Here is a 24,101-nt window from a genome sequence, read left to right as displayed (position 1 = left end):
TAGAATTCTTTTTATTAAACATATGCTTCAGACATTATGCAGTATGATACATAGACAAAATGGAGTGTAACATACAGAAGGTTGTTGAACGAGGGACGTCCCCAGAGCGCTTTGAGGAAGCAAGATGGCGGCCGTGAGTAGCGGCTGAGCGGCAGCGGATGTTTTTCTGGATCGATCCTCGCCACAGGGTACCTCCCCCCGGTCTGCGGAGGTTTGTTGCTTCGCTTCTGCTAAGGATCGGGTTGGCAGGGAGACCCGGCAGAGCTCGCGGAGTCAGGAGGCGGAGTCCTACAGGGCCGGGATCTTGTGAGCGGAGTGGAGGCGGAGGCGGCAGCGGCAGCAGCTACGGATCTGGCAGAGCGGAACCAAGAGGCTGTGAAGCTCGCGTGTGCAGGGGGCCGGTCAGGGCGAGGCAGCTGGTCTCTTTACTCTCTGTACCTCCCTCACAGATGGCTCCTAAATTAAACACCGGAGGTAAGACACTTTCAAAAAAGAAAAATTTGACTGATGGTGCCGGTATGGCAGGCAATGTCACGGACAGCTCTATGAGCACTGCGCCTGTAATGAACACCGGGACTGAGGGGGCAACATTAGAAGTGGAACCTGGGGGTCGGGCAAAGCAGCAGCAACCATCCTCAGGGCAGAATACCCCCAAAGAGTTGCGCCCCCCCTCTGCTAGAACTCGACAAGCCACAGCCACCGCGACTATTAGTGTGGTGGAGATGTTGAACCGCAATGAAAGAAAAAAAAACTTAAAGAATTGGAGCCAGCTACAGCAGCGGCCCCAGCGGTACCGACATTACCGGTGGCGACTTTACCGGTTACCAATGAAGTTGGAGAGCCTGAATCCGAATCAGAGGTCGAGTCTGCATTACAATCAGCCTCACAGCTTCAACAGCCTCAACCTCAAATGCAGCTGCATCAGTCATGTCAGGAGGTCGGAGCTGTGGGCGATGTCTTGTGCGGTGCTCAGGATCTGATGGTGCAATCGAGGCCCCCAGCTGGTGTGACCATGGGGGATGACGAGGGGGCTGGTAATGAGGACAGTGAGCTTACAGCCCCTATATCAACTAAGGATGTGATAAATTCATCAACAGAAGGAGTGTTAGAGTCTATTTCCATACCCCCATTAACTAACAGTGGAGACACTCAAGGAGGGTCAACAACAGGTGAAGCATTGAAAGATGCTATTATGTCTACTATGGCCCCGGAGGAACCTGGTTGTCTTACGGCAAATATAAATGCAAACGCTAACTATTCTGGGCTCATACATGGCGAAAAGGGGAAGGAAAAGGAGAAGACCCCCAGTGAATATTTCTTCTCCGTAACAGAGGAGGCCAACTGGTCAGAGGATGAGGAGCTTCATAGCTCTGATATCGACTGCAGTAACCCAGAAACTGAGAGTGATAGCGAGGCAGGATTGCCTTCAACTACTATCAAAAACATGCCCTCTCAAAGGGGCCAACCAGAACTAACTTGGGATCACTCTCCAACAACTTCCCTACAAGGGAATTCCAACCAGGATACGGATCATGCACGGCATCACGAGTCTACGCAACTGTCAATGATGTCAATGATGGAATCAATCCACCAAGGAATAACAGCACATAGAGAAGAGACCCGATCAGACAGCCTTAAATCCCAAGCAGCAATGAGAAAGATGAAAGTAGTGGTCAGGAAGCTCTCGAAAGCCTGTGCGAGTGTTGGAGATAGGGCTTCAAATCTGGAAGAAAGGATAGTTGCCACCGAAACAGAGGCTGCTGCGGCCACGAACAAAATGGAATCCCTTGGAGCGCAAGCAATCGACGTCCAGTGGAAGCTGGAGGACCTAGAAAAGAAATAATCTTAGGGTCCTTGGGATTCCGGAAGGGATTGAAGGTCAGGATGTTAAAGCATTTATAGCCAAAATCTTCGAGAAAGCTTTTCCAGATATCGCTGGGTGGAATTGGACCACCGAAATTCAGAGGGCGCATAGGACACCGTTTAAACTGAGACAAAATGCCAGAGAAGGCGATAAGCCAAGAGCTATCCTAATATACATAGGTAATTTTCTTCTGCGCCAGTCCATCTCAGAAAAAGCGAGGCCGGATGCCAAAAGAACCTTTGAGGGAGGCTCCTTCTTCGTAAGGCCTGATTTCTGTCACTCCACCGTTGAGCGGCGTTGGAGACTAAGACAATTAATCAAGCCGTTTCAGGACAAAAGAGTGCAGGTCTATCTTATCAATCCTGCCCAGTTAAAAGTAATTCATTTAGGCAAGACCATGTACTTTTCTTCGGAGATCAAAGCTCGGGAGTTTCTGGACTCATTATAGTATGTTACTTAACCTCCTTTGCTTAAAGGGGGCTAAGGTATGACTTCCGATTCTGAGTCTAAGTTTGAGTCTAAAGTTTAAGTCTAAGCTTCATAGAGTTAAGGGTGTCACATATGGTGGTTCATGATCATACATGAGGTTGAGGAGGAGGTCTAATAAGTAGTTCACATAGTGTTCACTGCTGGGCTGCACCCATCACATGCACAGACTCGGTCTGCGCGCTTCACTGGGGAGCGGGTTGGGGTCAGGGGGGTTGGGAGGGGACAAGGTTTGGAGTGGGGGGGAGGTGGGGTAAAGGGGAAGCAAAAAGAAAAAAGAAAGTTCATGCAATAAATATGTTTACTAATATAAGTGAGATGCTCAAAGCGGATATGCATATTGATGGAAAACTCAGGACAAAATGTGACTGGGATTGGTTAGTGGGTTGGCTTTGTTCCCTACAGGGGTATGTCAAGGATTAGGGTAATTAGCCTCAATATAGGTGGTCTGAATAATTGGAAAAAGAGGGAAAGGCTTGAGGAATATGTAAAATTAATTAGGGCCGACATTGTGTGTTTACAAGAGACCCACCTACCCTGGAAAAAGAAACACTGGCTAAATCTAAGGGGGTATGACATTTTGTCCTGTTCCTCACAGACATCAACGGTAAAGGGGGTAGCTATTATGGGCCGGGTAGGTCTGGGAGGAGTAAAAAAATCAAAGGCCGATGTACTGGGTAGATGGGCAATATGCGAATTGAAACTAGGCATAACTTTATGTTCAGTCTACGGCTCTAACCTGGACGACCCGGGGGTGATGGATACCATAGAGAGGGAACTTACTAACTGGCCTTCACCTATAGTAATGTGCGGTGATCTCAACATCTCTGCTGACTTCACAGGTGATTCCCCATATATCGGTCGTAAGCCCCGGGTATTCAGGGCTGTATACTCCATAATTCAATCTTATGGGCTGAGGGATGTGTGGGGTAGCCTAAAGAAAGACGAACCCGGGTTCACATACTTCTCACACCCATTCAACAAACATACAAAACTGGACTATTTCTTAATATCAGCAACCTGTCTCCCTAACGTAGAAATCTCAATGCTTCCTAGGTTAATATCGGATCACAATCCCCTTGTTCTCACTATGATAGTAAATAAACAAAGGGAGAAAATCAGACCCTGGACTTTTGATAGAAAGCTTTTAGCGGACAGTAATTACATAGCACATATAAAGAACTGGTCCCAGTCTTTTTTCGATGCGAATAGATATAGTGCATCCCGTGTCATGGTCTGGGATAGTTTCAAAGCCGGCCTGAGGGGCGAGACAATTAGCTTTTCTGGGCGGGTGTGGAAAGAAGCTAAGGAAGACAGAGAGCGTCTTTTGGCTAAACTGGCGGAGGCAGAGGAACAACACAGGAGAGACGTCTGCCACGGGATTCAGGGTACTCAGAGCTTAAAAAGGCTAAATAGCATAAAGGCAGACATTCAACGGCAATTGGCTAAAAAAGCTGCAGCAGAGTATCAGACCCGAAGAGTTGGTATGTATGAAACAGGGGAGAATGCAGGTAGGGCTCTAGCGCTACGAATAAGACAAGCCACCTCAAAAAACACTATCACTGAAATTAAAGAAGGCGATCAGACTTATAATAAACCAACTGAAATTCTTGAAGTTTTCAGGAGGTTTTATCAGGATCTTTATAAAGAAGAGATGGACATAGATGATCCGGGTATAAACTGGCAGGATACAGGCATTAAACTTACGCCTAGTGAGAGGGAATCTCTGGAGCAGAATATCACTATGGACGAGCTTTCTCAAGCACTAATGGATCTATCAGCAGGCAAGGCAGCAGGGCCTGATGCCATACCTCTGGAGGTCTATAAACATCTGAAGGAAGAAACGGCACACCTTCTGTTAGATCTATTCAATGGGGTTATAAATACTGGGGTCATTCCAGAATCTTGGACCAAAACCAATATAGTGGTATTCCATAAGAAAGGCAAACCCAAGGAAAGCCCCGGCTCTTACCGGCCCATATCGCTAATAAATAGCGATAATAAATTATATGCAAAAATAATGGCTACACGGCTGGGGAGGATTATTGCGAGTCTCGTCTCTCCCTGGCAGCATGGTTTTGTCCCCGGCAGGGGCACTACTGACCATATTAAAAGAGCCATAACCCTGTTTGACATTCATGCTGCGGGTGGGGGGGGGGATTGCAATGATCCTCCTCGACGCGGAAAAAGCGTTCGACCGTGTCAGGTGGAGCTTTCTTTGGAAAGTGATGGCTGATAGAGGTTTGGGCTATGTACTCTAATCCAACTGCTAGCATCCAGCTTATGGGCGAATGCTCCAGACAGATCCATATTACGAGAGGTACGAGACAAGGGTGTCCGTGCTCACCCATCCTATTTGCACTTTATATAGACCCCCTGATTAGTCTTATAAAGAACAACATTAATATAAAGCCAGTTGTCGTTAATGGGTTCCACACCAAAATCCTCGCATATGCGGACGACATAGCCATAACCACTACTGATCCCGACAGTGCCATGAGGGAAATAATTACCATTACATCTGACTTCGGGAGGCTATCTGGATACCGACTTAATGTGGCAAAAACACAGGTACTATGTTCAAGAAACACAGTGAAACTGGATGACAGATATGTGGACTCAGTAGTATATTTAGGAATAACAATTAATGCCCAGCCAAGGGAAATCATTAAAGACAATTTTTTGCCATTACTGGAAAAAATGAAACAGGACTTAAAAAGAATAGACACCCTCCATCTGTCAATCATAGGTAGGGTCAATGTTATTAAAATGACAATGTTCCCGAAGATTCTATATAAATTTAGGTCTATCCCCTTTAAAGTAGACGATACATTGATCAGGGAAATGGAGGCAATCTTTATGAACTTTGTCTGGCAATATGGCAAGGTGAGGCGATCAATTAAATTCATGTCTCTACCACAGGAAAAGGGTGGGTTAGGAATACCTCATCTTAAATTCTACAATTGGTCTGGTCTCCTTACAAAAATGGCTATACTGTTTTCTCCTGATGATATGCCACACAGTCAGCGAGATATCCCATCTATATATCAGCTGGCGCTAGGGATTGAAGCACACGGGGTATTGCTAAGGAAATATGATAAACGCTTTTATAAGGCATCAGGCTATAAAATATTGGAAGATATCTGGGGGCTATGGTCCTCCGTACAGAAGAATCAGAGCATCCCAAAGTTCAATAAACATACTTTACTTTGGAAATCAGGACTATTCCCGCACTTAAGTAGAGATGGCCCTTGGAGACATTGAGAAATACAGGGAATCAGCACATTAGGTCAAGTTATGATAAAGGATGTTCTGAGGCCCCTCGAACTTCTGAAGTCACGATACTCACTTCAAGGCTCCCAAGAGTTCAAATATATGCAGTTGGCTAACACAATTAAATCAAAAAGACCCACCATAAACATATCAAAAGACTGTATATTATTAGATTATATGAAGGGAGGTGGTCGTAGCATCAGGGTAATGTACGGATTATTCTTGGAAACACTACCCGATGACATGCTTAAGACAGAGGCTGCCTGGGTTGATAAATTGAGTGATCCTGACATCGACCTGGATAGAGCTATCCTTATGGATAAAAGGTTCCTACGTTCCTCAAATCTAAGAGCACAGCACTTTAAGACTCTCTTTAACTTATACTATACACCGGCCAAACTGTATGAATGGGGAAAGAGAGCGGATAACAATTGTCCTAGATGTGGTAATGGGCCTGCTGATGCTCTACATAGGTTTTGTAGCTGTGGGAAATTAGGGCCCATTAAAAAGGAAATCGAAAAATTCTTAGAGGGGCTGCTAGCTGTCAAAATCGACCTATCCCATACACTTTTAATAATCGGGTGTGATGCCAAACTGGGTCTAAGTACAGAGTCTGAGGCACTTGTTTTTATATCAACAGCTGTTTTTAGAATATTAATTGCTGCTGCATGGAAGGATGTTGAGGCCCCAACCTTCCAAATGTGGATGTGTAGGATGCTCGGGATCCATAACACAGAGTCAGAGCTGTATGCCCTAAAGGGAGTGAAATCCAGGGAAATGGGACTAAGGATCTGGGCGCCTGTGGCATCATGGAGGCGGTTAAAAAATGGGGGTCTATAGCTCTCCTAACACTCATGTTGATACTATTAACATATTTATTGTATTTATGGCCTTATGTTTTAACAGCTGAGCTCTTATTATGTGTATTCATCTTCCTGTATGTATATTTATATTTCCGTGTTAATATCTACTGTTGTGTACAGAGGAAAGAAAAATTATATTGTCATGAACTTTCAAAAAACAAATTAAAAATTAAAAAAAAACAAGGTTGTTGAACTCCCACTTCTATGTTTTTTACGTAACTACAAAAGCACCGTGTGGTAGTGCTCTGTCATTTACAAACAGCACATTTTCCATTAAAATGGCCAGCAAATTTGCACAGAAAGTTTTACTGGCAAAACTATATTGCAGACAAATGATAATGTGTGTGGATCTGGTTTCAATGATTATTTATCATTTGTGCACAACCTAGTAAAGTGTCTTCATTTGTTTAGATCTTATTTAAATCTTTGTGAGCAACACATGCAAAATATAAAATAAAATACAATTTACTAGCTGCTGACTGTGTACAGTTCATTTACAGGTATTTACAGTTTGTGTTACAAAAATGACATCCTACAGGCTTTCCTTTCACACCCTCTGTACTCCAGCAAGATTGTCACATAATTCATGTTACATTTCTTTTTCTGACTGCAAAGTGAGAGGAGTTTGTAAACACCAATACCAACATGCCCTGACATTCAACTTCTGACTTTGAATAGCAGTAAATGTGACGAGATAAATAGAGAATTTAAAGGCATATTCATCTATTGCTTAGTCTTATACAACCGACCAAAAATCGGCTCACAAACCACCAGTGGGTGGCGACCCACATTTTGGGAAACCCTGTGCAACATGGATTCAGCAACTTGCTAGAGATGCGGTAGTGTTCACAACTCCGCATACACATCTTGAATTCTGCTGTTGCACCCTGGTGCCCTACATGAAGAATACTAATAGTTTTCTTGGGAATGGAGTCTGGAGGTACAAAACATTCCCCCTTCGTCACAAAGGAACAAGTAACCTAACTTTGGTAACACCTTATCTGGTAGAGACTATATCTAGCCACAGATTCCTTACCTTTTGAATTTCCCTGGACCCATAAGATTTTTCGTGAGCAGTACCCCTGCATTCTGAAAGGTGGTGTTGTTCAGCTCCGAAACGGTCGGCCTCTGCCCCAGAAGTGAATTGCGATCTATATAGGTTGCACCCAGGCGCACTGCGTTATCTCTTTTCATGAGGTTTCACGCCAGAAGTGTGAAGCCATGAAGAAAACTGACCACTGCTGCCACAAAACTAGAGCCCTGAAAAAGGGTTATCCCTGTCCCTAGAAATCAGTTCACAGAATAGGGAGGATGGGTGGGTCAGTAAGGAATCTGCAGCTAGATATAATCTCTACCAGATCAGGCATTACTGAAGGTAAGTAACTTGTTCATTTGATAGAGACTTCCTGCTGTAGATTTCATATCTTTTGAATAGATACCCAAGCAATACCACACCTGGAGGAGGGTCTGCAAATTAATTTCAAATGAGAAAGTCGTGCATGACCGAACGGGCAAAGTGCCCATCCTTACGGACCTGACTGTCCAGGCAGTAGTATTTGATAAACGTTGTGGCCGGACAGATTTCCAGTACCAGAACTTCACAAGCTAACGCAGTGGTTGCAGCCTTAGCTCTCGTAGAATGAGCTCGCAAGCCGTCAGGAGGTTGCTTCTTGGCTATTGCATAGCAGATTTTGATGCAGAGCACTACCCATTTGGAAATGAACCGCTTCAGCACCGCCCGACCTTTCTTTGCACCAACATATCCCACAAAGAGTTGCTTGTCCACCCAGAACTGTTGTGTGTCAAAAGGAGCACCCATCAAAAAGGTCAAGACAAGATTTAAGTCCCACTGAGGCACAATAAAAGGAACAGGAGGGAACTTATTTGTGAGACCCTTTAAAAACCTTAAAACTACAGGAGATTTGAAAAGAGATGGCTGATCAGGCAAACAGAGAAAAGCCGACAGCGCAGAAGGGTGAGATGACAAAAAGGCAGGGTCTTCGGGAGCCACCCTATATCCCCTCGCCACACTTTTTGAGACAGCAGGAGCAGAAAGAGGCTTTTTCCATACCTCTATAATAGGTTCAGTCAATGCCTCATTAAATGGGAGTAACGGTTCCACAGCTGAGCTAGGTGAATGGAGTACTTCTGTAAGCAGATTCGACTTAAACTTAACAGTTGGTAATGTCAAACCTAAAAGTCCTGCTGCCTTCCCCATTACCACGTGATAAGGTTGGACATCTTTTGAAGGCGTATCTGGACCTGATGGCACTTCCCACTCTGGGGAAAAATCAAGGCCACTAGCATCAGCCAGCTCTTCGAAACAATCCTCAACCAGTTCACCTTCTTCCAAGTCTGGGTGAGACTCGCAATACCTCCGTTCCTCCAGGAGGCGTTGTGCTTCCCTCCTGGATCTCTCTTTCACACAGATCGCAGTCGGATCCACCACCGACTCCGACGGAGCCAGAGACGACGTCGGTACAGAATCCGAAGGCTTAGATGGATGTTCCAAAGACCTGCTTGGAGCGGGCGACGCCGGTACCGAAGTCGTCGAGCCGGGTACTGCCACAGCGGCGTCGGGGCTGGCATATACGGCACGAAAGGTGCCGGGGCATAAGAGTGTGGAACACCCAAATTAAAAGCCATTGGACACATGGGACCCGAGGGTGCGCCAGAGGGGTACCATGATCTCGAGAATTCCTCATACATAGCATTCAGGAACGCTGATGGATCCTGACCTGGTGCAGGAAAAGGTGGATGATCACCCTCAGGCTGATCTCGAGGCAGATTCGAATTCGGCTCTTCAACAGGCGCCGATTCTTCTTCCTCATTAGGAACTTCCTCCACCTCTTCTTGAGCCGGAGACGGCGTCGGAGTCGGATTGGAAACCGGAGTCGGAGATTGAACTTGTGACTCCGAAGTCGAGGCCTCACCTTCCTGATCCGAAGCCTCTTGCGGTGGGATCACCTTCGATCTAATCTTCTTGGGCGATCTCGACTTCAACCCGACTTCTCACCCGAATGACGTCGAGACTCATGCCTCCTTTTCTTGTGCTTTTTATGCGACCTCGAAGCATGATCCGACGAAGACTTCGAAGCCGATGCCTCTCGAGATCTTGATCTAGATTTTGACCTCGACTTCCTCGAGCGGGATCTTGAAGATTTCTTTCCATTATCGGCTTTCAGCTTCGCCACAAGAAGTTTGGTCTCCCTCTCTCACAGGGCCTTTGGGTTCATTTTTTGGCACGACGAACATCCATCTACGTCGTGGTCGGAACTTAAACACCAAATACAGTCCTGGTGTGGGTCCGTAACGGACATCATTTTCCCGCATTCCCTGCAGGGCTTAAACCCAGTCTTCTTTGTCGACATTATAGGGAGACAAAGAGGCAAGAGAATAAAGAAACGAAGAAAAAAAAGAGTTACCAAAAGCTACTGAGTATCCCGAAACCGTTAGCGTCGACGACGTGGAAAAAAGGGAACTGATGTCATCACGCCGGCGATGCCGTGTCTCTATGACGTCCAAGTCCACGTCGGCGCAAAGCTACAAAAAGAATTTTCGAATGTTGCTGACGCAAGGGGATATTCACAAGGTGACGAATCCACACGGCAGATGTATCTATCAGAACAAAGAGGTTATCAGGCAACTGCAAGAAAGCAGAAATGACAGACAGATATCCCTTAAGAGTGCCCAGAGCAGAGCCTTGCAGGGCAAGCGAAAGAATGAAAAGCAGAACTTCCAAAAGATGGGCATTAAGGGGATTACCTAATTTTTCTGCACACCATGCCACACTTTTCTTCCAACGGTAGGCATACACCGTATTAATGGAGGGAAGCTTTGCTGCCAAGATGACATTATAGACTTTGGAAGGAAGGTCAAAAGCTGTCAACTGTCGCTGCTCAATCTCCATGCAAAATGGTGGAGAGTGGACTAGTTCAAGTTGAGAACCCTATCCTGTTGCTGCGATAGAAGACCTTCCTGATGGGGCCGCCTGATGGGAGAATTGATGGCCATGCTCAGAAGCTTGGGTGAAGTCTGCATCAAATAGTGAACTTTGCCACACCTCTCCCATCGGTGACAGCTTGAAAGAGTACTGCCTGGGTCCCCTCCGGGACCTGTAACAGCACATGCACAACCATATCAGACTAAGTGTGGGAATAACAGTCAAAAAGGAATGCAGTGTTCACGGACCACAATGGCAGGCTGGCAGGCTGGCAGGCTGGCAGAAAAAAACATCATCTTCCGGAATGAATACAGCCTCTTGGGTTTCCTATCCAGAGGAGCGGTAGGGAAGCTCCCAGGGAGGTGGAGGCTTGAGCCACCAAGCTCTTAGGGGTAGGCTGTTGAGTGTGGAAGTTTGGGTACCCAGGTTGGGGCAATGGCGGCAGGCAATCGTCCCATTCACAGGAGCCCCTGTGCTGGGTTTGGACCAGGTACCCACAAAGATGTCAGTGAGGGCATCACTGAATGTGAGTAGGGGTTCCAACGTGGAGACTCCTGGTTGTAGCCCCTCATTCAAGACATTAGTCTTCACAGCAAAATAGGGTAGCTGAAGGTCAAGGACCACAACCGCACTCTGCATCACCATTGGTAGGAAGCTTCCTCCTTCCATAACACGTTAGGGGGAGAAAGCAGAACAGCATCTGGAGAAGTATCAAGGCTGCTGGCATCACCCAGTTCCTCACACCAGTCCATACTTTGTTTTTCCCCAAAGGGCTGGTATTCTAAAGAGTCCAGTGACCCCTCCTAGTCTTCCCCAAGGCCTAGCCCCTAAGAATAAGACTGAGGTTCTGATCTAGGAGTCAAGGCTCCTGTTGGCGTCATGTAACGCTCATCAAGCTCTGTGTCGGAGTTGGGGATGACAATTGTGATGGTGCTGTGAGCAAAGGCATCGGGATTGGCACTGGGGAAGGTCAAGAGGAATGGATTCCTGGGATCCCACTGGCAAAGAACCAGATGGGGCCCCTTCGAACCCCGGTGGTTCTGAAGGTGCGTCAACGGGGTCAGGCTGCCCAAATATATGTGGAATGGCTTCTTACAACTCCTTCAGTTGAGCGGGGGTCGCTCCAGCCTTTGGAAAATCAGGGAGGCGTGGAGTCGGCCCTGGCACAGGTTACGGGGAATGATGCTTAGAATGCAGAGGCCACCTCTTGTCGTTGAGAGACGGACAAGGAGAAGTAGAAGAGCACTTTGACTTCTTGCTCTTATTTTTATGCCTCCTACCGGAGTGTCCTAAGGACTTTGAAACGGAGGAGGAGGACTTCAGGCTCCATGAACGATCTGCAGACATTCCCCTCAACGTGATCTCGACTTCTGCAGAGTCACATGCCAGGCTACCAGCAGCTTCAGGGACCACTCCCTCAAAGCCTTGGGGCAATGACCCTGCAATAAGAGCATGACTTGCTATAATGGTCACGCTCCAGGCACCACAGAAAGACAAGGTGTAGGTTTGTCACCAACATGGTCGGTGACCGGCACCGAAGAGCTGAAAACCCAACTTGTGTGAAGACATCCTCGACACACCAGGAGATAAACCTCAAAAACAGTTGACAAAATATTGACAAAAAGACTGTCAAAAACCACAGAGTGGTAGATCTTCTCTGAATCAGCGCTGGCAGGCAGGATAAGAAAAAGAAAAAAACTGACCTCAGCGCATGTGCAGGGGTACTGCTAACAAAAAAACTTCAGGATCTAGTCTGATGCCTGGGGAAATTCAAAAGGTAAGGAATCTGCGGCTAAAAGGTTTCTATCAGATTTGCTGATAATTAAGATCATCTCCCTAACCTTCCAAAAAACCTGAAGCTCTGGAAATAACTGCTTACCCTTTGCCCAGGACTTACTGGGATAATATAATAACCCCTTTAAAAACGGTATCACAAGTCATGACCTTCTTCCTCTGAAACTGTTGTTCCCCAATGGCAAAAAAAAATATTCAGTCATGACAACAACACATTCTTCTACAGGTTGACATTATTTAACACTACTACCTACAACTAGTTATTTAAATAGGCAATCCACACTAACATTTACATTATCAGGAATATACGACACCTCAAAATGATATTAATGTAATTTAAACAAAATTCTAACGGATCTGATAGATGCTCTCCATGTGCCATAGCCATTCAATAATGCAATTAGCGGTTTGTGATCTGTTCTCATCACAAAGCTCTTCACCCAACACAACACTCAAAGTGTTCCACACTATAAGCAGAGTCTAATGGCTTTTCTATGATGGAATATCTGGCCTCTGCTTGAGTGAGTGATCTGCAAGTAATTTCGAACGTCTGTTCTTTCCCAACAATGCGCTGGCTAAGAACTGCAACTAAACCCGAGCAACTAGCGACTACTACCACAATGTTTTTAGCTCGGTGTGGATAAAGTCTGAAAAGTGATGTGTTACATTATTTATTGTTTCAAAAGCACAAAAGCTATTTCTTGCTCATACATCCATACATACTTAATGGCCTTCCACAAGAGATTTCGAAGAGGTGCAGCAATAATCGAGAAATTGTTGACAAATCTTGAATAAAATTCAGTGCTAAAGAAATTAAGTCAACTGATGCCTGATTTTTGGTTGACTCAGAATTAATTGCCTGTAACAAATCCTTCTTTGGGTATACATTTGATTTCCTGATATTCACTGACCTTAATATTCCACCACATTGTTTCCCAAACTGTGGCTCGCAAGATGATTTTAGGCAGATCGGTGTAGGATGTTGCCTTAGTATATATGTTGGACACTTATTCAAGTGATGCACCTTGCACTAATCCTGGCAACCCTTATAGTGATTTTAGTGGTCTTTGATAACTACAGGAAGTTTTAAAAGTGGTTGCTTATCCTGAAGGTGTGTCAGGCAGCATGTTTTACCACATTTAATTGACAGTGTGGATTCGATGAAAAAAACTAAAACAGTGCTTTATAAAAATAAGTCTATTTATTACACAACACAAGCACTAACACATTGGTATATTTCCAACCCTCAGATATTAACAATACACACAAGAATACTTCAAAATAATCAGGTAGGTATCACCAATAGTCACTGGTTTCCAGGAGGAGACCAACCCATATATTAAGAAAGTGGAGTGCGAACTGCAAAGAAGAACGGGACTTGGACAAGAAGACTCAGAGGAGCTGGGGAAAAAATGAACTACCCAAGGTAAGCACCCAGGGACCCAACGGAGGCTGTGTGCAGAGAGGAAACAGCCCCGTGCCCAATGGAAGTTAACGGAGAAGTCGAGATTGCAGTTTTCAAGACGAAGGACCCTTTCAGGAGGACCCTGAAGAAACTCTTTGGAAGACAGAAGGTTGGAGAGCCACCCCACCCGTGGATGCCCCAGGAACCAGGTTACCTGCACCAGGAAAGCCAGGTGCATAAGGGGTGAAGTGACATTGGAACCTGCCGTAGATGACAATGGGAGAATTTGAAGAAGATGACTCTGGAGAAGACTGTGAAGGAGTCCGGTGGAATCCAAGGGTGGATTCTTGAAGTGAAGTATCTACAAGCAGAGGGAACAGAGTCTATACCACTAGGAAGGGACCAGGAGGCACGGAAGCACAATGCCCACCGATACAGGGAGGTTCAGAGAGACGTTGGTGACTGTGTCGCTGCCGCTGTGAGGACCAGGCAACGCTGAAGAAGACCAGGAGCAGTGCAAGAGATGTCCCACGTTGGATTTCGGTATCTAGGGGGTCAGTGCCTGGCGAGAGCACCAACAAGCCTTGGTAGCCGCAACTGGCGTGGAGAGTGAAAAGATGCCAGCATGGTCCAAAGGACTCACTAAGTGCAAGAGAGTCAGACCAGGCCCAGAGCAAACAGGAGAGCCCACTGAAGCAAGAGAAGACCGTTAGGAGGACCCTCAGGCCGAAGGCACAGGAGTTGCCATAGGACCTTAGGCAGCTCACTAAAGATGGAGGCCCACAATGGAGAGGATGAAGTGAGGACGCTGATCTTCGGAAGATGAGGTGCTGCAGACTGGAGCTTCTTGCAACCCAAAGCTCTCTGTAGTGCAGAACCAAAAAACACTGGCAATGGTAAGTTGACGCTGTGCACAGCGGTTTGGTTTCAGCGGCCCGATGAGGGATACAGTCCTCAAAATTGCTGAGAAGACAGGTCAGACCTCTAGGGAGCTGCAGAACCACTACCTGTGTTGCTGGGCCTCGGGAAGTCCATAGGACAACAGGAGGAGCAGACCGGTCAGCTTCATTGCAGTGCCTGCAGATGCAGGGAAGTGACTCCTTCACTTCAAGCAAGAATTCTTCGGAAGTCCTTGATACCCACAGGTCTTCTGGAAGCACAGACACAGACGAGGTAGAATACTTGCAGAGTAGCGAGACCAGGAGCAGCAGAAGTCTTCGTTGATGCAGTCTCGGTTCCAGGCGAAAAGCCAGACGAGTCCAAATGTCCAGATAGTCGAAGAGTGTCTTGCTTTCAGATGGGAGTTTTGTTCCACAACGAATCTAAGGAACCACCTACGGGGGAGCCCTTTAATACCCAAGGAAAGGGTCAGAACAACTCGAGACCCCTCCCAGAGGAGGAGCCAGACAGAGCGGAGGATACTGCCCTCTCATTTGTCTAGTTTTGTGCCAGAGCGTGAATCAAGGGTTTATGAGCTGGCTCAAACCGGTGTATGCAAGGAGGGCACCAAATGTGCAGTTTGATGCAGTCTGGTGGTGCTGGAAAGCATCCCCACCCCAGCCCAATACACTAAGTCCTGTCTGGGATGTGGTTACACCTCTCTGTGACAGGATAGAAAATAAGTTACTTACCTGCAACTGCGGTTATCCTGTATTGATATTGTTCATAGATTTGCATGCTTGAATCATTCCTTGTCGTCAAGATGGGAGTCCAACGGTAAAATAATCAAGCAGTGTTTAACAAATCTCATTGGCTATAATGGCCCTAAGCCATCTCATTACTACCCTATATATGTCCTTTTTTAAAAAAGGACCTAATTTTGGAACACAGCCAATCAGCTGTCAGCTGACACTCCCAGCAGAGGCAGATTCCATCAGATTTTCTAAGCACGGGTGGGAAGTAAGAATCCCATTAACTAAAGAGAGAAACCTCTACGGGGAGGAGGGTAGGTTGCATGTGAATCTATAAAAGATACCAATACTGGATACACACAGTTACAGGTATGTAACTTATTTTCTTATCCAGTATTGTGGTATCTTTCATAGATTCACATGCTTGAATTAGAACAGCAAGCAGCACACAAAAATCGTACTGTTGGTAGTAGAAGGAAGGAGACATGCAATTCATAAATTCAACAAGTCATTCCAATATAACAGAGGCATTTATATGTATGCACCTAGCCTTCCAATCCTAGACATATTTAAAACATGTCTAGAAATAAAAACATGAAGACTTTACATTCCACTATGTTCAGGATGCATCCAATGAATTGTTTCGTAAAACAGACAATAGAACAATTAAGTTACTCTTTAATTCTAGAGTTATCCAAAAATTAGCGCTAGCAAAAGATAGTAAGCAAAGCCATGCAACTTTAATAAAATATAAAATTCCTCTTTTACCAGAAAAGAGGCCCACCTTAATTGAAGAGATGACGCAGTACCGATTGACCCACAGCTGCATCTTCACGCTGCATTGATTGCAGAACAGTTATGCAGCGTAAAAGTGTGGGCACTTTTCCATGTCGCATCAGGGTAACTTTTTTCTAGTGTCACCCCAGCAAACAGAGCTGCTGATGTGGAAACTGCCCTGGTGGAGTGTGCTTTGGTTCTCCTTGTTAAGGACTTGTTAGCCTTGTCATGGCAGAATTGTATTGCCGAAGAGACCCATCTGGCGACAGTGATCTTCTGTTCTGTTCCTTCTCTGCTCTGTCTGTAAGCCACCCGTAGCTGATCAGCCTTTCTTCTGTCCTTAGTCTTATACACATAGAATTATAAACATCTTTTAAAATCCAGCGTGTGTAACGCTTGCTCTGCTAGACTAGATGGATTTGGGAAAAAAGACTGAAGTGTTACTGGTTTGTTGAGGTAGATTTGCGGCTGAACTTTTGGAATAAAAGTCAGGTTCGTTCACAGAGTTACATAGTTATCAGTGAAATGAAGAAATGGTTCTTTGACTGTAAAAGCTTGAATTTCGCTAACCCTCTGCACCGAAGTGAGAGCCAGTAGGAGGGCTACCCTCCAGGTGAGAAACTTTAGCTCTGCTATGTGAATTGGTTCCAAAGACTGCCCCGGAGGGGATGCAAGCACCAGAGGAAAGGCGCAGAAGATGCTGCTCAAGAATTGCTTTATAACACTAGAAGGACAGAGAGTGGAAACCTGAGGGGAACTCCTGTAACGGGAAATCGCAGCAAGGTGATCCTTCACCAAAGAAAAGAGAGATCTGACTTTGCCAAAGAGAGGAGATATGCCAAAATCTGTTCCGGAGGCGCTTGAAGCAGGTGCAAGTTGTTTCTTTGGCACCAGAAGCAGAACTGCTTCTATTTAAGGTGGTACGTCTAGTTAGTGCTGTCGGTCCTGGATTTTGCAATAATATCTCTGCACTTCTGAGAGATATCAAAGTCCTTGAACTCTAGGAATTCAGGAGCCATTCTTAGACAATGAAGAGACTCAGGGTCTAGGTGACATACTTGGGCCTTATCCCTGGTCAGAAGAGATGGAGATGGTTGTAGGTATATGGGCCTCGATTCCGACAGCAAGTGAAGCTTTGGGACCCAGTGCTGCCTGGGTCATCGTGACACTATTAGGATCAAACAACAGCCTGCCATCTTCATCTTGGCCAGTACCCTGTGAATTAATGGGATGGGGGGGAAACCGTAAGCATTTTTCCCGGATAATCCCTTTAAAATGGCATTCCCCCTAAACCCTGGCGGAGGGAACCAGCTGGCATAGTACTGGTATTTGGCGTTCTTTCTAGCTGCGAAGAGGTCTAAAGCTGGTTTTCCCCATCTCCGAAACACCTTGTAGAGCTGGAACAGCTCCCATTCGTGACAACTGTACTGCGTTCGGCTTAACGTTTCCGCCAGTGTAGACCTCGGACATGTTCGGCTCTGAGCCAGATCCGTGTTGGGTCGTCCAATCCCATAGCTCCTGTGATAGCGTGATGGATTTGGTTCCCCCTTGCTTGTTGATGTAGTACATGCTGGTCGTATTGTCCGTCCAACCCAGCACTGAGGAACCTGCTATCCTTTGCAAGAAAGCCTGGAGAGATAGGAAAATGGGTTTGAGCTCTAGCCTTTTGATGTGCTGATGTTTCTGCGCAAAGGACCATTTGCCCTGTATCCGTAACTCTTGCAGATGGCCTCCCCAGCCGTCCATCGAGGCGTCCGTTGTCAGTATGATATCTGCGATAGTCTGGAGGAAAGTTAAGCCCTTTAAGAGATTAGAAAAGGCCTCATCCTCATTCTGGCCAGTGGCACTAGATCTATTGCTGAAGAACAGATTCCTAGGAGCGATTTGCATGTTCATACTGAAACAGACTCTTTTCTTGATGCACAAGTTACTTACTTGTGCAACGATACATTTGTAGGAGACATTAGTTAGTGATAGATTCCTTACCGCCTCACCCATCCTCCCCATCTGCGAATTGATTTCTAGGGTTAAGGTCATCCCTTTCAGGCCCTAGTTTCAATGCACAAGTGGTCAGTATCTTGCATGGCTCTGCGTTCCTGGAGCGGAAAGTCGTGAACAGAACGGACGTCAGCGCGTGTGGGTGCGACTAAGTAGCTCCAACAACGTCATCTCGGCGACTACGACGCCAGCGTCATACGCAGAGCCTACCGACGACGCCTACCGACGCGCAGGGATACTGCTGACGAAAAAACTTTTTGGATCCAGTCTGATGCCTGGGGATATTCTAAGGTAAGGAATCTATCACTAATGTATCTCTTTCAGATATGCTCTTCGCCAGTCTTTGCAATTGTATTTGCCTTTTGTGTGATAGGAAGACTTTGCACTGTATGGTATCTATGGTCGCTCCCAGAAAAGATATGGCTTGATGGGGAAGGAATAAAGACTTTTCTTTGTTCACTGTGAGTCCTAGAGTCCAGAACAACTGAAGGCAGGTGTTTGTAGGTTGACTGGCCTTTTGTACTGTTGGTGCCTTGAGCAGACAGTCGTTCATGTATGGAAATACCTGGAGACCTTAAAATCGCAGGGCTGCTGCTACAGGTGCCAAGAACTTGGTAAAGATCCTTGGCGCTGATTTGAGGCCAAACGGAAGTACTTTGTATTGGTAGTGGGTACCAGCTATCATGAATCTTAAGAATTTCCAATGCTTTGGATGGATAGGGATATGAAAATATGCATCCTCCAAGTCGATCGAGGTAATTAAGTCTCAACCGTTGAGACAACCTAGAATCTTGGGGAGTATTACCATCCTGAAAGTTAGTTTCCTGAGAAACTTGTTGAGGTTCCCGAGGTTCAATATTGGTCTCCATTCCCCTGATTTCTTTTTTATTAAGAAAAAAATGAGATAAGAAACATTGGGACTTGGCAGGACATTCGTTGACTAATCAGTCATCAACTGGATCTTCGCCGACGGAACCTTCGTCCACGGGAGAGCATTGACAGTCTTCGACGACTTTGGAGCCTTCGATGTCGATGGGCTTTTGGAGAGCGAGACACTTATAAACGACACAGGAGCCAAGATTGCCATCACAGTCACAGTTGCCGACTGCGCCGACGATGTTATACGCATTGTCGTCGACAAGTGAGGAAACGTCGTTGTTGATGGTTTCTTGTGAGATTTTTACCCCACACGATCTGAAGAGGAGGCTCTTGGGTGAACTTTGTACTTTCTAGATGCCGTGGAGGGAACAGACAACATCGGCTCTGAGGAGTGCTTAGCTCCTTTTTCCTTTTTAGAGTACGTGGAGGAAGGTTTATGATGTTTCCTACCTTTAGAGCACCTGGAGGAAGGTTTATGATGTTTCCTACCTTCTCCTGAGGAACTGTCCTTAGATCTGGCCCTATTATGAGATGTGGAGGATTTCTCACTCCCCTCATTAGATGAAATTGTCTGGTGCTTAGTGGTTTGAAGCCACAGCAATAACTTTCCCTCGCTTTTCTTGAGGGTTTTAAATGAAAAGGTGTGGCAATCTTGCATTTCCTCACCTTATGCTTTGGGTGGCGGCAATACATGAACTCTTTATGTGGATCATCCACATGGACTCTTGTCTTCCCACAGGTTTTACATGGGCGGAAAAGAACCCTCTTGTCAGACATGATGTCCAGATTGAAGACATTGCAGAAGTTGAGGGGGAAAAAAACTGAGTAGCATTCAAGGAGACTCCCTTCCACAAGACGTGCGCTGAAATTCTGAGGAAATCTGCCTCTGCTGGGAGTGTTCTAGTGGGTGTGGACAGCTGATTGGCTGTGTTCCAACAGGATGTCCTTTTTTAAAATCAACATAGATAGGCTAGTAATAAGATGGCTTAGGGCCATTATAGTCTATGAAATTTGTTAAACACTGCTTGATTATTTTACTGTGGGGCTCCCATCACGACGACGGGGAATGATTCAAGCATGTGAATCTATGAAAGATACCCCAATTCTGGATAACCTGTTGTTCTACCTTCCCCTGCCCAAGCTCAGCTCAGTAGGAGAGCAGAACAGTGTCTGTAGTCCGCAGCAGCACTAGCTTGCTGGCAGACCCTAAAAGGCTGTAACCAAGAGTACATAGGGCTTCTCTAAGTAGCTCCCAAGTACATGAGTTCATACCTCCAACACTGGAATCAGTGTTGGGGTATAATTCTAACATGTTTGACACCAAACATGACCAGGTTCAGCGCAGCCATTATATAGTTAGACATCTTTTAATGACTGAGGTCCACTATATGTCTTAAAAAGGCTTTCCGCACTTACACAGCCTGGAAAATCGACTACAGGGTTTATACGGGTGCCCTGCTCATGCAGGGACATCCTCACACGTATAACCAAGCACCATGCCCTCAGGACTGAAGGGCCTACCATAGGGGTGACTTATAGTTGAGGAAACTTACATCTGTCGGGAGAGGTGCAATCACCATTTCACACAGGCTGCAATGGCAGGCCTGTAGTCAGAGTTTGAGCGGACTCCCATACGTGGCACAATACATGCTGCAGCCCATGGGAGACCCCTGGTGTACCTAATTCCTGGGTTCTTTAGTACCATATACTAGGCACTTATAAGGGTACACTAGTAGCCAATTGTGGAGGTACCAAAGTACCTACCAAAGCCAGTTTGGGAGAGAGAGCACTGATGCTGGGGTCCGGATTAGCAGGGTCCAGCAAACTACAGTAAAAACATACTGACACCAGGGGGGCAACCATGAAAGCAGATCCTACTTTCCTACAAGTATCCATAAGAAGAAAACGTTATTTACCTTCAGTAACAATATTTCTGGTGGATACTCTTCCTGCAGAATCCTCACCCATCCCTCTCCCCTCCCAGTTTTTGATGGATGATTCCATCCGAAAACATATAATAATGTTCCAAAAGGTTTTTCTGTTGTGCCCTACAACTGATGATGAGAAAGTGATGATGGCACAATGGTGAGAACACTTTATGGGATTGGTGACATCACAGGAACATCACTTCTGGCCTCGAATGGAGCCTGGTAGCCTCAACATCAGGGAAGAGCTACAGAGAAGATTTTCCAGACTAGTCTAGCACCTGGAGAAGTATTCAGTAGGTGAGGAATCTGCAGGTAGTCTCCACCAGAAATATTGTTACCGAAGGTAAGTAATGTTTGTATCTGCATTAAACATAAAATAACCAAATACAATGTAAAATGTAGCTGACATACCTCACCAGCGAAAAATATTTTCCCTTGCACATCCTCAGCGAGAATATCATATGCTTCTCCACTTCCACCAGTCTTAACAAAACTATATGCCATCTGTGCCCAGGGATCTTTGCTCCATCTGGTGACAAAATACTTGGTTGGGTCTGGAACTTCCTGCATGATAAAATAAATATATTACGGTATACTGTTGCCACAAAAAGGGCTACTTGTATTGCCATTGATGTAGGGGTTAGAAACCTGGGAAGGTTCAATATATTCAGATTCTGAAATCCGATTTGAAAATAAATATATGAATGGCAAATGCAGCTCCACTTATAGTGCTCCTCAAATATGGGATGAGAAACTTTAAAACTGGCTGTGCCAATAATGGCTACAAACAACCAGCTGAAGTAAAATGCACTAGACACTAAGGCAAAGTGAAGGAAAATATCTGATATTTATAGGTGTAGAGACAAAAAGCATGGTTAAACATCAACATTGGAAGTGAATAATTGGTCCTGTTCTTCTATGTTAAACCCTTCATAATCATTCCCTATTAACCTGTTGACTGCCAGGGAGTCAGTACAGTCCTCTGCAAAAACAAGGAGATGATAGACGGAGTACTGAAATTCAGACACTCACCCCAGTCACAGATCTGGGTTTAATCTATCATCGTTCTTTAGCTCACTCTGCTACCCCAGTTGAGACCCAGCCATATGCAAATCAGCCTTGACCCTGTTCCTCATGGGAACAGTCCAGCTCGAACAGCCTAGCCAGGTCTTCCCTGGACTGGAAACACGCATCCTGGGACCGGTTTCGGGGCAACACCCCTCATCAGCCAAGCTAGCTTGAATCTAGAAGCAAAGTGACCAAGGAACCCACATCTGGGCATATCCTGCCAACTTAGTGCAAACAAAACAAACACAAGGAGATGATGGCAGTCCTCAACAACACACTTTAAACTTTGTATAGCCCTGGTGCAAAAACTTAAATGGCACTTCCCTTGACATCTGCATATTATGCCTAAGACATGTATATATGTTATACAGGCATACTTGTACACTTTTTAATGACTTGCATATTTGTCAGTATGGTAGTCAGGAGATTCATCCGAGGAACAAGCCTGAAGGAATAACTAAACAGTCTGTAAATGTGTTATTAAGGTTCTCCCCATAAATTAGATGGTGAAAGTTACATATTGTGGGTAATCAGAAATAAATATTGTTTTGACTATGTTGTATGAAGCAACTAAATAAAAAAAAAAATACTTTTTATTATAGGTCTTTGTTTAAGGTGTTGAACATTTGTTTGGGAAAAAAGTGCTCTACATGCTCTAAATGTGTACTGATCAGAGGGCTTTGAGAAAGTCTATCAATCCTACAAGGAACATAAATGGCTGCTGCTGTTTGAGGAGGTGCACGCTCACTGAAGATACTGACTTAGATCAGAGAAACTTCATAAATGTGGGCTGCTCAGGCAAAACAAAGCTTTTGAATAGAGGGAGTAAGAAATCATTTTAATGTTTAAATATCCCCAGTATCTCTCTTAAACTTTACTCTTCAGCTCCCATTTTACTTTAGTAATAATTTAATAATAATAACTTACAATCAATCTCTCCTCTCATCCTGTATTCTAAACCTACACAACCCTTTTCTACTTCATCTATCACCACCCTCTGCTTTCCATCTCCCTTACCATTTGCAATGTCTCACACTCATCCTGTGCTATTTGTTCCCATATTCTCTGTGCAGCTTCTCCTCATTCACTATGCAGCCTTTCCCTCACCCTTTGAACTCTCTCTTCGAGAGCCTCTTCACCCTACATATTGCTGCTGTCTTATCCCGTACATTTGATCGTCTGCTTTGTACGCATTTATCCTCACCTCTGCAGACCACCTTCAAAGAAACAAAGCCATCATACCCATCGAGAGATTTCTGGGGGTATAGCCAGCTGCCATGCCCAGAGGAAAGCGAGCAATGGAGCTCCCGCCACCAGTGAGCTCTCCAGCTTCGCACAGCAGCCGTTGCCTCCCTGCTCTGCTTCAACACAGATTTGTGGTGGCTCTGCTGTTTGAGGGACCTCAGAGACTCGACTTAGGTGCTCTGGGTGGTGTGGAAATTGGCTGTGGGGCAGTTGAAACTTCCGGGTTTCACCTTCATTAAAATGGCATCTCCCCGCTGATCGCGGAGGGTTCTCTGTTCTTGTCCGCAGCGGTGAATTCCTGCAGGCATGAGGCGCCCTTCCTTCTGTGCATACCCGTGGGGGCCAGCAGACCTCGGAGCTGCCTGTGACCCGTTCTACAATTTTATACCCAGGTACAGATTTACGGCCCGCCTGGCTTCCCAATGCCATTTTCAGTGCTGCTCCTTACTAAGACTAGGTGCTTTTGTGGACTTGAGCACCTTGTGTTATTTCTGCTGGCGGAGGCCTGTGGATTTGTTGGCCCCATCACCCCACTGCCCCTTGAGCCTCGGTACTCCAGTGCTGTGCAGCTCCCTATTGGCCATTGGTGGTGAGTTGAACTGGGTAAGACTAGGCCCTATGATGTGCTTTTGACGTGGGGCCAGCGCATGCTGCGGAGTCTATAGAGGTGGACCCTGCAAGTGTCTGCAGTCATCCCTTGCCTGCCTTGAGTGGTGTGTTGACTTGTGGAGCGACCGCCTTGCTTGACTGATTCTGTACTCTTCTGCCCTCCATTTCGGTTTCCCAGTCTTTTGTTGATTTGCTACCTTTTGTGCAGACGGGGAAGTTGGAGATTCTTCCTGAGTCTCACCTCTTTGCGCTTCCTGGGGTTATGTGCCCTCTCTTGGTGCCAGCATGGGGCGCACCCAATGTTCTAAGGATTACGCAGCCACGAACGCCCCCCTGGA

At 45.8% G+C, this 24,101-nt stretch overlaps 1 protein-coding gene across 4 annotated transcripts in view; it reads right to left on the bottom strand.

Annotated features, from left to right (window-relative positions):
* Positions 1-24,101, bottom strand: part of KDM1B (lysine demethylase 1B) — a 631,262-nt gene that overhangs the window by 17,131 nt on the left and 590,030 nt on the right. For all 4 annotated transcript variants that reach the window (XM_078687981.1, XM_078687979.1, XM_078687980.1 and 1 more), the window contains one exon: positions 21,253-21,405. In XM_078687981.1, coding sequence (XP_078544107.1) covers positions 21,253-21,405 — 153 coding nt within the window. The remainder of the gene's footprint in view (positions 1-21,252; positions 21,406-24,101) is intronic.

This window comes from Lissotriton helveticus, chromosome 4_1, assembly GCF_964261635.1.
Source record: "Lissotriton helveticus chromosome 4_1, aLisHel1.1, whole genome shotgun sequence".
NCBI lineage: Eukaryota > Metazoa > Chordata > Amphibia > Caudata > Salamandridae > Lissotriton > Lissotriton helveticus.
Note: the sequence above shows the minus strand (reverse complement) of the source record. Positions and strands in the feature narration are given on the sequence as shown.